This window comes from Notolepis coatsorum (genome assembly GCF_963971535.1).
Source record: "Notolepis coatsorum genome assembly, chromosome: 9".
Taxonomy (NCBI): domain Eukaryota; kingdom Metazoa; phylum Chordata; class Actinopteri; order Aulopiformes; family Paralepididae; genus Notolepis; species Notolepis coatsorum.
In genome coordinates, this window is record NC_140173.1 from 132,372,005 (window position 1) to 132,384,015 (window position 12,011).

The 12,011-nt window shown below is 43.8% G+C and overlaps 1 protein-coding gene across 1 annotated transcript; it reads left to right on the forward strand.

Moving 5' to 3' along the window:
* The first annotated feature begins 2,998 nt into the window (after positions 1-2,998).
* On the forward strand, positions 2,999-11,688 carry LOC311233931 (tubulin beta-2B chain). Its single transcript, XM_084320987.1, has 8 exons — positions 2,999-3,135; positions 3,315-3,423; positions 6,924-7,034; positions 7,670-7,785; positions 8,857-8,985; positions 9,338-9,660; positions 10,447-10,791; positions 11,175-11,688. Exons 1-8 carry the CDS (start codon positions 3,079-3,081, stop codon positions 11,326-11,328), a joined length of 1,344 nt encoding a protein of 447 aa, XP_084177113.1. The 5' UTR covers positions 2,999-3,078; the 3' UTR covers positions 11,329-11,688.
* Positions 11,689-12,011: the final 323 nt, after the last annotated feature.

A 12,011-nucleotide genomic window follows, 5' to 3' on the forward strand; every position in this document is an offset into this window, starting at 1 on the left:
AATGTGTGTGTGTGTCGGTGTGTATGTCTGTGCGACTGTGTGTGTCTGTGTACGTGTGTGTCCGTGTGTCTGTGTGAAAAAGAGAAAAGAACAAGATATGAAAGCATACAATGTACGAGATTACCAGCACACAACATGCCGTACTGAAATGTCCATCTGTTCCAAATTGTTTTAAGAACGTCAGCCAGACCGTCTTTCAGCACTGCTAGTTGACCTATATTAAACTAGTCCACCCCATACATTTTCCCCAACACTACCCTATTAATTTCCTGTGTAAGAAAATGCAGCTGAACTTATTGTTCCGACTATGATTTCACTTATTACTGTCACTATTAATATATATGTAGCAATACTCCATACTCATAGCCAAGCTCAGGGACCTGGGCTTGGGCTATGACCTCTGCCAGTGGGTCTTGGACTTCCTGACTGGCAGACCCCAGGTGGTGAGAGCAGGCAACTGCACCTCCTCATCCATCACCCTCAACATAGGGGCCCCCCAGGGCTGTGTTCTGAGTCCCCTCCTCTACTCCCTGTACACACACGACTGTGTGGCTCAGCGGAGTAGCAATACAATCGTCAAATTTGCTGACGACACAGTGGTGGTGGGCCTGATCTCTGCCAACGACGAGAGGGCCTACCTGGAAGAGGTCAAGGTCCTGGCGGGATGGTGCCAGGAAAACAGCCTCTCCCTGAACGTCAGCAAAACAAAGGAGATGATTGTGGACTTCAGGAGGTCGGGGGTCAAGGACTACAGCCCCCTCAGCATCGACGGGGCACCGGTTGAGAGAGTCAACAGCTTTAAGTACCTCGGAGCCTACATATCCGAGGACTTGACATGGACCACACACATTAACAGTGTTGTGAAGAAGGCACGACAACGCCTCTACTTCCTCAGGCGCCTAAGGAAGTTCCAAGTCAGCCAGAAGATCCTTAAGAACTTCTACTCATGTACAATAGAGAGCATCTTGACCGGCAACATCACCTCCTGGTTTGGGAATAGCACTGCACAAGACCAAAGCAGACTACAAAGAGTGACACGTTCAGCCGAACGCACAATTGGAGGGGGGCTCCCCACCCTCCAGAACATTTACCACAAGCGTTGCAAGGGCAAGGCTAAGAGAATCATTAAAGACTCCAGTCACCCGAACAACTGCCTCTTTGAACTGCTGCGGTCAGGCAAGCGATACAGGAGTCTCAAGGCGAGCACAGAAAGACTCAGAAGAAGCTTCTATCCCCAGGCCATCAGGCTGCTAAACGAACAATGAATGAACACTACACAACAACAACCACCAAACGCACATAGCACACACATCCACACGCACACACTCACTTTAAACAAACACACTGTAGCACCCACTCCACACACTTATAGCACACACCCACTTTAAACAAACACACTGTAGCACCCACTCCCCACACTTTATATTTATGGATGAAGGATTGCACTACAACTCGTACACCTTACTGTAAATTGTACCTAAAATTGTACCTCATCCCATTTCTGCTTTGCACTAGATAGTACTGTACATTAGTACACTGCATAGTATTGTGTATTGTATATTATATGGTAACTCAGAACATTGTACATATGTCTATACCGAACACTGTGACCTCATTTTCTTCTTCTAAATTCATGCTATATTATGTTATTATGTTATTTGATACTATCTTGTCTAGCACAGTCTCTGGAGCGTAACAGTAAGAAGCATTTTGTATGAAAGTATTCTGTACTTCTGTATGACAACTATTAAAGAACTTGAACTTGAACTACTGCATATTGTAATAATTTCAAACATGGTGATTTCCTGCCTTTTTTGTTGTCAAGATCACACTACTCCTGAATACAATATAAATAATGCCTACACCAGTTGGCTGTTGGTACTGACTGGAAGTGAATAGAGTATTGTGTTGTTTCCCTATCTGTAGGGGAGGACTGGTCTACCTAATGAGAGCCTCTATTCAATCCCCTCCCTCTTCCTTCTCACGATTAAAACCACAGCTGCCCTTTCTAGTGTGAAGCAGAGTGGCGCAGCGGAAGCGTGCTGGGCCCATAACCCAGAGGTCGATGGATCGAAACCATCCTCTGCTAATAGTGTTTTTCGTGAAGGAGAAGAGATACATGACAGTAAACTGAATGTCCCACTCCGCCTATATTAGCACCAGTGGGACATAGTAGAATAACAGTTTTCTAATTGTTTTAGATTAAATGTAGATTCTTTACTGATTTGCCACTAAAATATACCAAATCAACTTTATAATGTGATGAATGATTGCTCTGTGGTAAAGAATCGAGAATGAATCAATGCGCCCATTGCATCAACTTTACATTTACTTTACAATCTAAGGGTCAGTCCCCGATCAGGGTATAGGTTGAAGGAGAGATAGAAAAGATGGTTAAGCAGGGATTTAAAAACTTCGACAGAGCAGGCACCCCTGCCCTGACGACGGCAGGTAATTTGTTCCACAGGTAGGGAGCAGGTAGACGAAGTGGCCGGCGGATTTCTTTTTAACCCTCGGAATCGATAGAAGCCCCTGTATCTGTCGAAATACTTCCTAAAGGTCAGTGAAGTCCACGACCACAACACCAGAGGGAGTTCCACAAAACACGTTAGTTTCCTGATGAATTGAAAATGGGGTACCCTGATGTAAACAAGACGAAAGTCTTTCTCTGGTCTGCACCCCCTTAACAAGTGTATGTATTGAACTGTACTGTACCCATTCTGCAATCTGTTAAATAAAGTTTTCAATCAATCAATCTGTCCACTGGCTTTGGCAATGTAAACGTAAACGTATGTTTCCCATGTCAATAAAGCCCTTTTGAATTAGAGAGAGAGATTAGCGCGCGCGCTTCATTTTTAGTTCCCACCCCAAACAGTCGGCTACCCAATCACAACTAAGCATTCATTTTTTCCCCCTGGCCTCGTTCCCAGCTTTATGTGAATGACATTGCTTTCAACCAATCACCGCCCAGCTGCCAGTGTTAAATTGGCCGGCTGTTCGCTCTTGTTCTTGTTGGACATTTTTACTTTGCAAGACAGTTGAACTCGGAAGCTTGTCGTCTCGTCAATCGTCGCAACAATGAGAGAAATCGTGCATTTGCAAGCTGGCCAGTGTGGAAACCAGATCGGTGCCAAGGTTAGTGTAACATTTAGGTGTAAAACATGAAAGTTGTATTTTTTTTTAATTTTAAATTTTAAAAAAGGCTAGCGAGCTACCATTCTGACCGCCATGACAAGGTAAGTTTGGCTAGGGGTTAGTTAAAACACCCCTAACGTTATTAACACTTGTCCTTCATATCTGTCCCCAACCCACAGTTTTGGGAGGTGATAAGCGACGAGCATGGCATCGACCCCACTGGCTCATATCACGGAGACAGCGACTTGCAACTGGAAAGAATAAACGTGTATTACAATGAAGCATCAGGTAATATTATGCCCGCGAGCTCAAGTTCAGTTGGCGCTCAGCTACGTAACGTTTGGTGGGGCGATGCATAGATCTATGGGGCGATATGGCTCATTGCATAACAGTCCAGCAGGGGGCGTGCCTAACGTCACCTCCTCAGAAATGAATGATTTGCTTTCTCAAGCCTTGGGCATTTTCTCACTGCTGTGCTGTTAGCTCCTCCTCAATAGGAAACCAACCTAGGAAACTCCTACCCACCCAACCACCTCCAATGTACAGTTTCTACGTCAAATGTATATACTTCTTTTCTGGACTCTTTTCGTATCACAAACAGTACTGTATTTGCAAATCTGGTATGTCATAAATGTATAGATGTAGCAGTACTGTCTATCTGTATGTCATATATGTTACGATGAATTGAAAATGGGGGACCCTGATGTAAACAAGACGAAAGTCTTTCTCTGGTCTGCATCCCCTTAACAATTGTATGTATTGAGCTGTGCTGTACTGTACTGTACCCATTCTGCAATCTGTTAATAAAGTTTTCAATCAATCAATTAATCAAACCTATATTGACCATGATAAGCACTGAGTTATTTTTTCCGTAGCCGCAGTTTGCGGAGACGCTCTCTGATTGGCCACTGACGTTTCTGGACATGTGCGCCCAATTGTGTGACGCCTGTTTCTTTCACCGGTTAAGCTTAGGCACTCTTTCGAAGTTGGTTAAGGTTAGAGTTTGTCTTAGAGCAGGGCGATAGAACACCAGCCCTGATTCCAAACTCTAACCTCAGACCTGGAAAGAGTAATTCACGCCTTCATATCCTCACGCTTAGACTACTGTAACTCCCTGTACCTGGGGCTAAATAAATCCACCATAGCCAGTCTACAACTCTCCCAAAACGCTGCCGCTAGACTGCTCGCAGGTACCCGGAAGAGAGCTCACATCACCCCTGTACGTGCCTCCCTCCACTGGCTCCCGGTGCGCTTTAGAATAGACTTCAAGGTCCTCTTATTGGTTTATAAAGCCCTAAATGGTAAAGCCCCTGCTTACCTAGCAGACCTCTTCACTCCCTATACCAACGCCAGGGCCCTCAGATCGGCTGATAAGGGTCTCCTAACCACTCGTAGGTCTAACTTCAAGTCTAGGGGGGGACGTGCTTTTGCGGTCGCAGCCCCTGACCTCTGGAACAGCATCCCCATGTCCATTAAATCTGCCCCCTCCATCGAGTCTTTTAAATCAAAACTCAAAACCCACCTATATCGCCTGGCCTTCCCTGACTCACTTTGACTCTTGCCGTACTTGTTGACGTGTTGTTCTGTTTTTCCTTTGTCTATCCGTTGATTTTATTTTATTTTTCTGTTTATTTTATACTTTTCTTTGTACTTAGCTATGTGAAGCACTTTGGTTGACAAGCGTCATGTTTAAACGTGCTATACAAATACATTTGATTGATTGATTGATAACCTTAACCAACTTCGAAAGAGTCGCCTAAGCTTAACCAGTGATAAACTCGGCGTTAGGTAGTTTGCTGCTGTTCGAGGCGGAAATGGGCAAAGACACAGCTCGTCACGCGATTGGGCGCACATGTCACATGACCAGAAACGTCAGTGGCCAATCAGAGAGCGTCTCCGCAAACTGCGGCTACGAAAAAAAATAATGCTGAAGGACTGGTTCTAACCGAACCGTTTGTTATACCAGTATCACAGAGACATGTCAAAGGTACTCACAGTTGCACGAGGGTTTCGGACGAAAATACGGGATGGTTTGAAATCTCGGCGTTGCTAATAACCATTTTAAATATGTTTTATAAACTGGCCAACACTGCTCAAAACGGCATTATTTCTGGCGTTGGCTGCCTGGTGCGCCTGCGCTGTGATCACAGCGCATGCGCATCATGCACCCAACGCCGGAAATAATGCAGTGTTGACTAGTTTATAAAACATATTTAAAATGGTTATTAGCAACGGCGAGCTTTCAAACCATCCCGTATCTCTGTCCGAAACCCTCGTGCAACTGCGAGTACCTTTTGAAACTTCTGAGATACTGGTATAACAAACGGTTCGGTTAGAACCGTTCCCCCACCCATGACCCACCCCTCCTACCCCACCCAACCACCCCCAATGTACAGTCCCCCCCTGTTACGCACCCCAGTGGGGAGACGCAACACAAGGCCACAGACAGGGTAGGTGAGGGTGCAGCGACACAAAACCCAAGAAACAATTTGCAAAATAATAATATTTATTTCACAAAAACAAAACTCAGCAACACAGAGAGCAAAGAGGACCTACCAGTGGCACCAAATGAAATATCAAAAGGAAATTAAAGCCCCCCCCCCCCCCCCCCCCCCTTACAGGCGCGGACGCCCAAAAGTACAGGTGGCGGTGCTCACTTATTTTTTGATGTATATATACCGTAATTCCTCTAATAGTAACCGGGTCTCAAATACAAGCCGGGTCTCTATTAATGGCCGGGTGCGCTCTTGAGCTAAGCAATTATAAGCCGGCCTCCTAATACAAGCCGGGTTACTAATATACTGAGCTGCATACTGAGCTAGTTACTTGATTTCACTTTGAAAACGTTGAAATGACCACCTGTAATTGCACTGTTTACTATTTCATACAGTACTTGGTTTCAATAAATGAACCCAGTACATTTTACTGGGTTCAAACTGACACAAAATGTTGATTTATTCATTATGATCCGTTTGAAAATTTGAAATATAGGCCTCCCTCTTATACAGGCCTCCTCCTAATACAAGCCTGGTACCCGCTACAGTTGAAACAAATACAAGCCGGGGTTACTATTAGAGGAATTACGGTATATCTGTATGTCGTGTATGTCATATATGTTATGATTAATTGAAAATGGGGGACCCTGATGTAAACAAGACGAAAGTCTTTCTCTGGTCTGCATCCCCTTAACAATTGTGTGTATTGAGCTGTACTGTACTGTACCCATTCTGCAATCTGTTAATAAAGTTTTCAATCAATCAATCAGAACCAGTCCTTCATGGTAAATCTAGGTTGGTTTGCTATTGAGGAGCAAGTGACTGGATTCACTCGCAGCATCAGTCACGAAAGGGGCTAGGCCCAATCCGTAATTTTACTCTTATCAATGTGTGGTATATTCGCATACAATGAGAAATACGGAACATAGCCCACTGTACCAGAATGTAGATATTTTACTAAGTATTGTATTGTGCTTGTCGTACAAAACTTGTAAGTTGATTTGGATAAACACGTAATGTATTTGCAAACATTACCAACGTGATTGGGAACATTAAATAAGATATTTTACAGCCAAATGGAATTAAGAAATGTAGTCGATTTGAGCTCTACAGTGTCTTAAAATGTTGCTTAATAAAGGCTCATTCTGGCCTTTGCAACATTTCTTATTCTATCAATGTGTTCTATAATCTGGAGTGGGATGCCACTTATGTCAATAAATGCCATAGCACCTACATTGTAACATTGCTTCCTGTCACTCAGTCATGTTTTTACATTTGAATCACGTTTGACAGGTGGGAAGTATGTTCCTCGCGCGGTGCTGGTGGACTTGGAGCCAGGCACTATGGACTCGGTCAGGTCTGGGCCTTTTGGGCAGATCTTTAGACCAGACAACTTCGTCTTTGGTGAGCAACTTCTTCAATGCCATGTTGACTCATTTTTGGAAGAATTTTTTTTTTGAATATCAAATCTTGATTTTTTTTTATGAAGAAAAGAGTAGCCCACCTGACCATTATCTAGGCTCATTAATACTAGTTAACACTTTGAATAACGGGTATGTATATATTTCAAATTAAATTGTCCTTAAATCTTTTATTCTTGTTTTTATGAAAATGGAACCATGGGTTATATTTCAGTTACACTGCCTCATTGATCCCCATGATGTTAAAATTTGAATTATACCTCCTCAGTCCTGACCTTGTTTAACTTTGCTTTAGTTTCAACCCCCGGATTAGCCAGTGGATCATCTGACATTAACATAATCTTAAATGCAGAGTTAATCAAAACAGTGATGTAATGTCAAATGAATCTTGAGATTGCAAGGAATCCACCGCTACCAAACATGTCATACTAGTTTACCGGGGAAAGGAGCTAAATATCACTCCAAGGTCACGGTTTCTTTACTGCAACACCTCATATCTCTAGAGAGCGAATATAAGATGACTCCTCCCTTTTTGGTGTGACATTTGCGTGCAAAATATATATTCTGTTATGTACTGTGTGTAGATTATTCTGTGACATACTGTGTCTTTCTCCACAGGCCAGAGTGGTGCAGGTAACAACTGGGCTAAGGGCCACTACACAGAGGGCGCAGAGCTGGTGGACTCTGTCCTGGATGTAGTGAGAAAGGAAGCGGAGAGCTGCGACTGCCTCCAGGTGGGAACCTTCTGTTCACTCTTGGAACCTGTTTATAGGTCTACTATAGTTTACAGGTTAACAAACATCAAGTAAGTGGAACAGAAAACGAAGCGCAGCGCAACACAGATTGATGCTGCCTAGAACGAAACTAGTGCGTTATAGAATGTTAGTCTCATGTCGTCAATGAACTCTGAAATAGACTGAACCTTCTACAAAGAGCCCACAGTGTGATTTCATTATAACACCACCACGTTCCTCATAATGCTATTATCCCACATATCAGAGATGAGGTCAAATTTATCTTTTGAAGATCTTTCCACAATTTGGGGATTTCCACCCGATGGTACAACATTTACCTGATAGTACACTGCATGTTATAGGTATATTGTGACTTTCATATTATATGTATATGACAGTGAGGGCTGTCGCTGCACAAACAAAAGTGCCTCATTTTGATGAAATTATCACATGGAGACGCTATCAATTGGTTTAGCATTATGGACAGTAACGATGTATATCACAGTACAGGTGCAGCTTGATAAATTTGAATATTGTGGAAAAGTTATTTTATTTCAGTAATTCAATTCAAAAAGGGAAACTCTCGTAGATTATAGATTCATTACACACAAAGTGAAATATTTCAAGCCTTTATTTGTTTTAATTTGGATGATTATGTCTTACAGCTCATGAAAGCCCAAAATTCTGCATCACCAATAAAAAAATAGATGTATTTTTATTTTGTATATAGAAATGTCTGCCTTCTGAAAAGTATGTTCATGTATGTTCACTCAGTACTTGGTTCGTTGGGGCTCCTTTTGCACAAATGATTGCATCAATACAGCTAAATATATAGACTTTTCCACGATATTTATTGAGCTGCACCTGTATATTTAGCATTATGGACGGTAACGATCTGACCATTTGTTTTTCTTGTACGGTCATTTAGAAAGGGCTCTATAGGAATTCCCACATGCCACTGGTCTCAACAGTGCAATTATTACTGCAATTACAGTGGTGATGTTAGAAGAACACTAGTCATATTGGTCTTGGTTTCCATGCCTAGTGACGGTATATTGTTCCCATCTTCAGGGTTTCCAACTGACCCACTCCCTTGGCGGTGGTACTGGGTCTGGCATGGGTACCCTGCTCATCAGCAAGATCCGAGAGGAGTACCCGGACAGGATCATGAACACCTTCAGCGTGGTCCCTTCCCCCAAGGTGATGACACTTTAACCGATACCGATATTGTCCAACTCTTAATTTCCGATACTGATATCAACGATGAATAATTTCAGGTAATTTCAGGTAATTAACATTACATATCTCTTGTCGTGTAATTAACACAACATTATGCATACTTTGACAATAAATAAAATAATAATTTGTTCTTACTTGCTTGCCTGGGTAAATAAAGGTTAAATAAATGTTAAAAAAATTATATATATATATTTGAAAACCGATACCAATGTTTTCCGATATCACATTTTTATGCCAATATTGGACATCCCTAATAAGAAGTGATAGTTGATGATGACGGGTCAGAAAATGTAAAACCTCCCTCGCTCTCCAGGTTTCTGACACTGTCGTCGAACCCTACAACGCCACGCTGTCTGTCCACCAGCTGGTTGAGAACACGGACGAGACCTACTGCATCGACAACGAGGCTCTTTACGACATCTGCTTCCGCACACTTAAACTGACCACGCCCACTTACGGAGATCTCAACCACCTGGTCTCGGCCACCATGAGCGGCGTGACCACCTGCCTGCGCTTCCCCGGACAGCTCAACGCCGACCTGAGGAAACTGGCCGTCAACATGGTGCCCTTCCCTCGCCTGCATTTCTTCATGCCAGGCTTCGCCCCACTCACCAGCAGAGGCAGCCAGCAGTACAGGTAGACGCCGGGCTACAGTTATGCCTATTTTAAACATAATGCAACCCTTGTTTTATTAGTCTTGGATCTCCGAGGGTGATGTTTTCTTAAATTATCACAATTATGGCAATCTTTACGTTCCTAGATCTATGGCTCACTCTGCTCTCCGGCACACCCTCCCTGTGAAAGGGTATTTGTGTACAGGGCTGTGAAAGGGTATTTGTGTGTGTGTTCCTCGTGGGGCATATTTCTTTTTTCTTTTGATCCACTTTTTCTCCCATTTTCTATATTTTTCTCCCATCCCAATTTCGTATCATCCAATTCAACCCTCCCCTGTCACGAACGCTGTTTCTTGCCTCCCACAAGCCGGCTGCAATGTGGACTAAGTCATACATAGCACAAGTCCCCTCCGGTACTTGAGGTAACAGCAGTCGCATCTTTTCACCTGCGCAGCTCGATCTCTCAGTGGCGAGGAGTAACGCGTGGGAGGCTCACGCTGCCCCCCCCCCCCCCCCCCCCCCCCCCCGACACTTCCTGATTCTACTGCGCAGGCGCACCAACCGACCTGTAGGAGTCGCTGTCCACAACGCCCGATCCCCACCCTTCAGTTTCCCTCCCCGTAATACGGCCAATGTGTATTAGTATGAACGACCAGCTAAACTGAAAGCAAATGTGGAGCGCTGGGCTCGAACTGACGAGCCCAGCGTCTCCAGCATTTCGTGGCGAGTGCCTTGCCCACTACGCCACGTAGCCGCCCACCTCGTGGGTCATATTTCTATGACTAAAGGCTCCATGGTTCTCTTCCAGGGCGCTGACTGTACCCGAGCTCACCCAGCAGATGTTTGACTCTAAGAACATGATGGCTGCCTGTGACCCACGCCACGGGCGCTACCTGACGGTGGCGGCCATCTTCCGTGGCCGCATGTCCATGAAGGAGGTGGACGAGCAGATGCTCAACGTCCAGAACAAGAACAGCAGCTACTTTGTGGAATGGATCCCCAACAACGTGAAGACAGCAGTCTGTGACATCCCACCCCGTGGCCTCAAGATGGCGGCCACCTTCATCGGCAACAGCACGGCCATCCAGGAGCTGTTCAAGCGCATCTCAGAGCAGTTCACCGCTATGTTCCGCCGCAAAGCCTTCCTCCACTGGTACACAAACAAATCAATCCTTTGCTTTTAGTTAATGCTGTATAGGTGTTCATTTTATGGTGGCCATTTTGTATCCATTTGGTTTAAATTAATCGAAGACTAAATGGCGTGAGGCGTAGCAGTCGTGTCCATTTTTCCACAGTAGGGCCAACTCAACATGGATATTGTATCAAGAGTTATTTGAGGAAATCAGAAGGTTAACCCTTTACTATCACACTACAGATGGTTTACAGTCTGTAGTGTGATAGTAAATAATTAACCCTTTGTCGTATGGCAGTGAAAGGGTTAACCTGCTGTATTGTCGCAGTGAAAAGGTTAACCATTTACATTTAGTAGTGCAGTAGTGAAAGGGTTAACCAAACTCCTCTTGGTCTCCCTTCCAGGTACACCGGAGAGGGAATGGACGAGATGGAGTTCACAGAGGCGGAGAGCAACATGAACGACCTGGTGTCTGAGTACCAGCAGTACCAAGACGCCACAGCCGAGGAAGGGGAGTTTGAGGAGGAGGAGGGCGAGGGTGAAGAGGACCTTCCCTAGAAAGCGCACTTCTTTCACTACTTCCATTAAATTAATTTGAAGCATCCCTTTGATGGCATGCCCCCCTTTTTTATGTTTGTTTTCCATTTTCCAAGGAAGATACATTTTTTTTTGTTAACGTCTGTTTGCTAAACAATTCTTCACTTTCCTGCGAAAGAAAACATTTGATGTTTGATGTTCCAAGGAAGATTTATTTTCTGTTTGTCTGTTTGCTAAATGACATTTCTTCACTTTTCTACAAAAAACCATACCAATTCCATTTATATTTATATTACTTTGCTGAAATAGTCTAATGTAAAGATGTCTTCCCAACTTGAAACAAGCAAAACTGAAATGATTAATATAAAATATTTTAAAATACGTTGACATGCAACTTGGTTTTTGACTGTTTGGATATGGTGATTTGCACATGAGGTGATTTTGTTTACATCTAATGTTCCCATTGAAAATAAAACATGATCTACTCCAAATATCCGTTCCCTCATTCTGGTGCAACTAGTTTGTTAAAAGCGGATTCCCTTTCCCTACATTCTCAAATGGTCATTTGGCTCGTACTACATCAAACTGCAGTGCAGATTTGGAGAAGCCCTCTAGCAGATAATTCAACCAGGCTACACCCTTGAATGAGGAGCACTCATTCAAGGGTACTAAGACTGCTTGCACCTCATGGTACCAAAGGCACT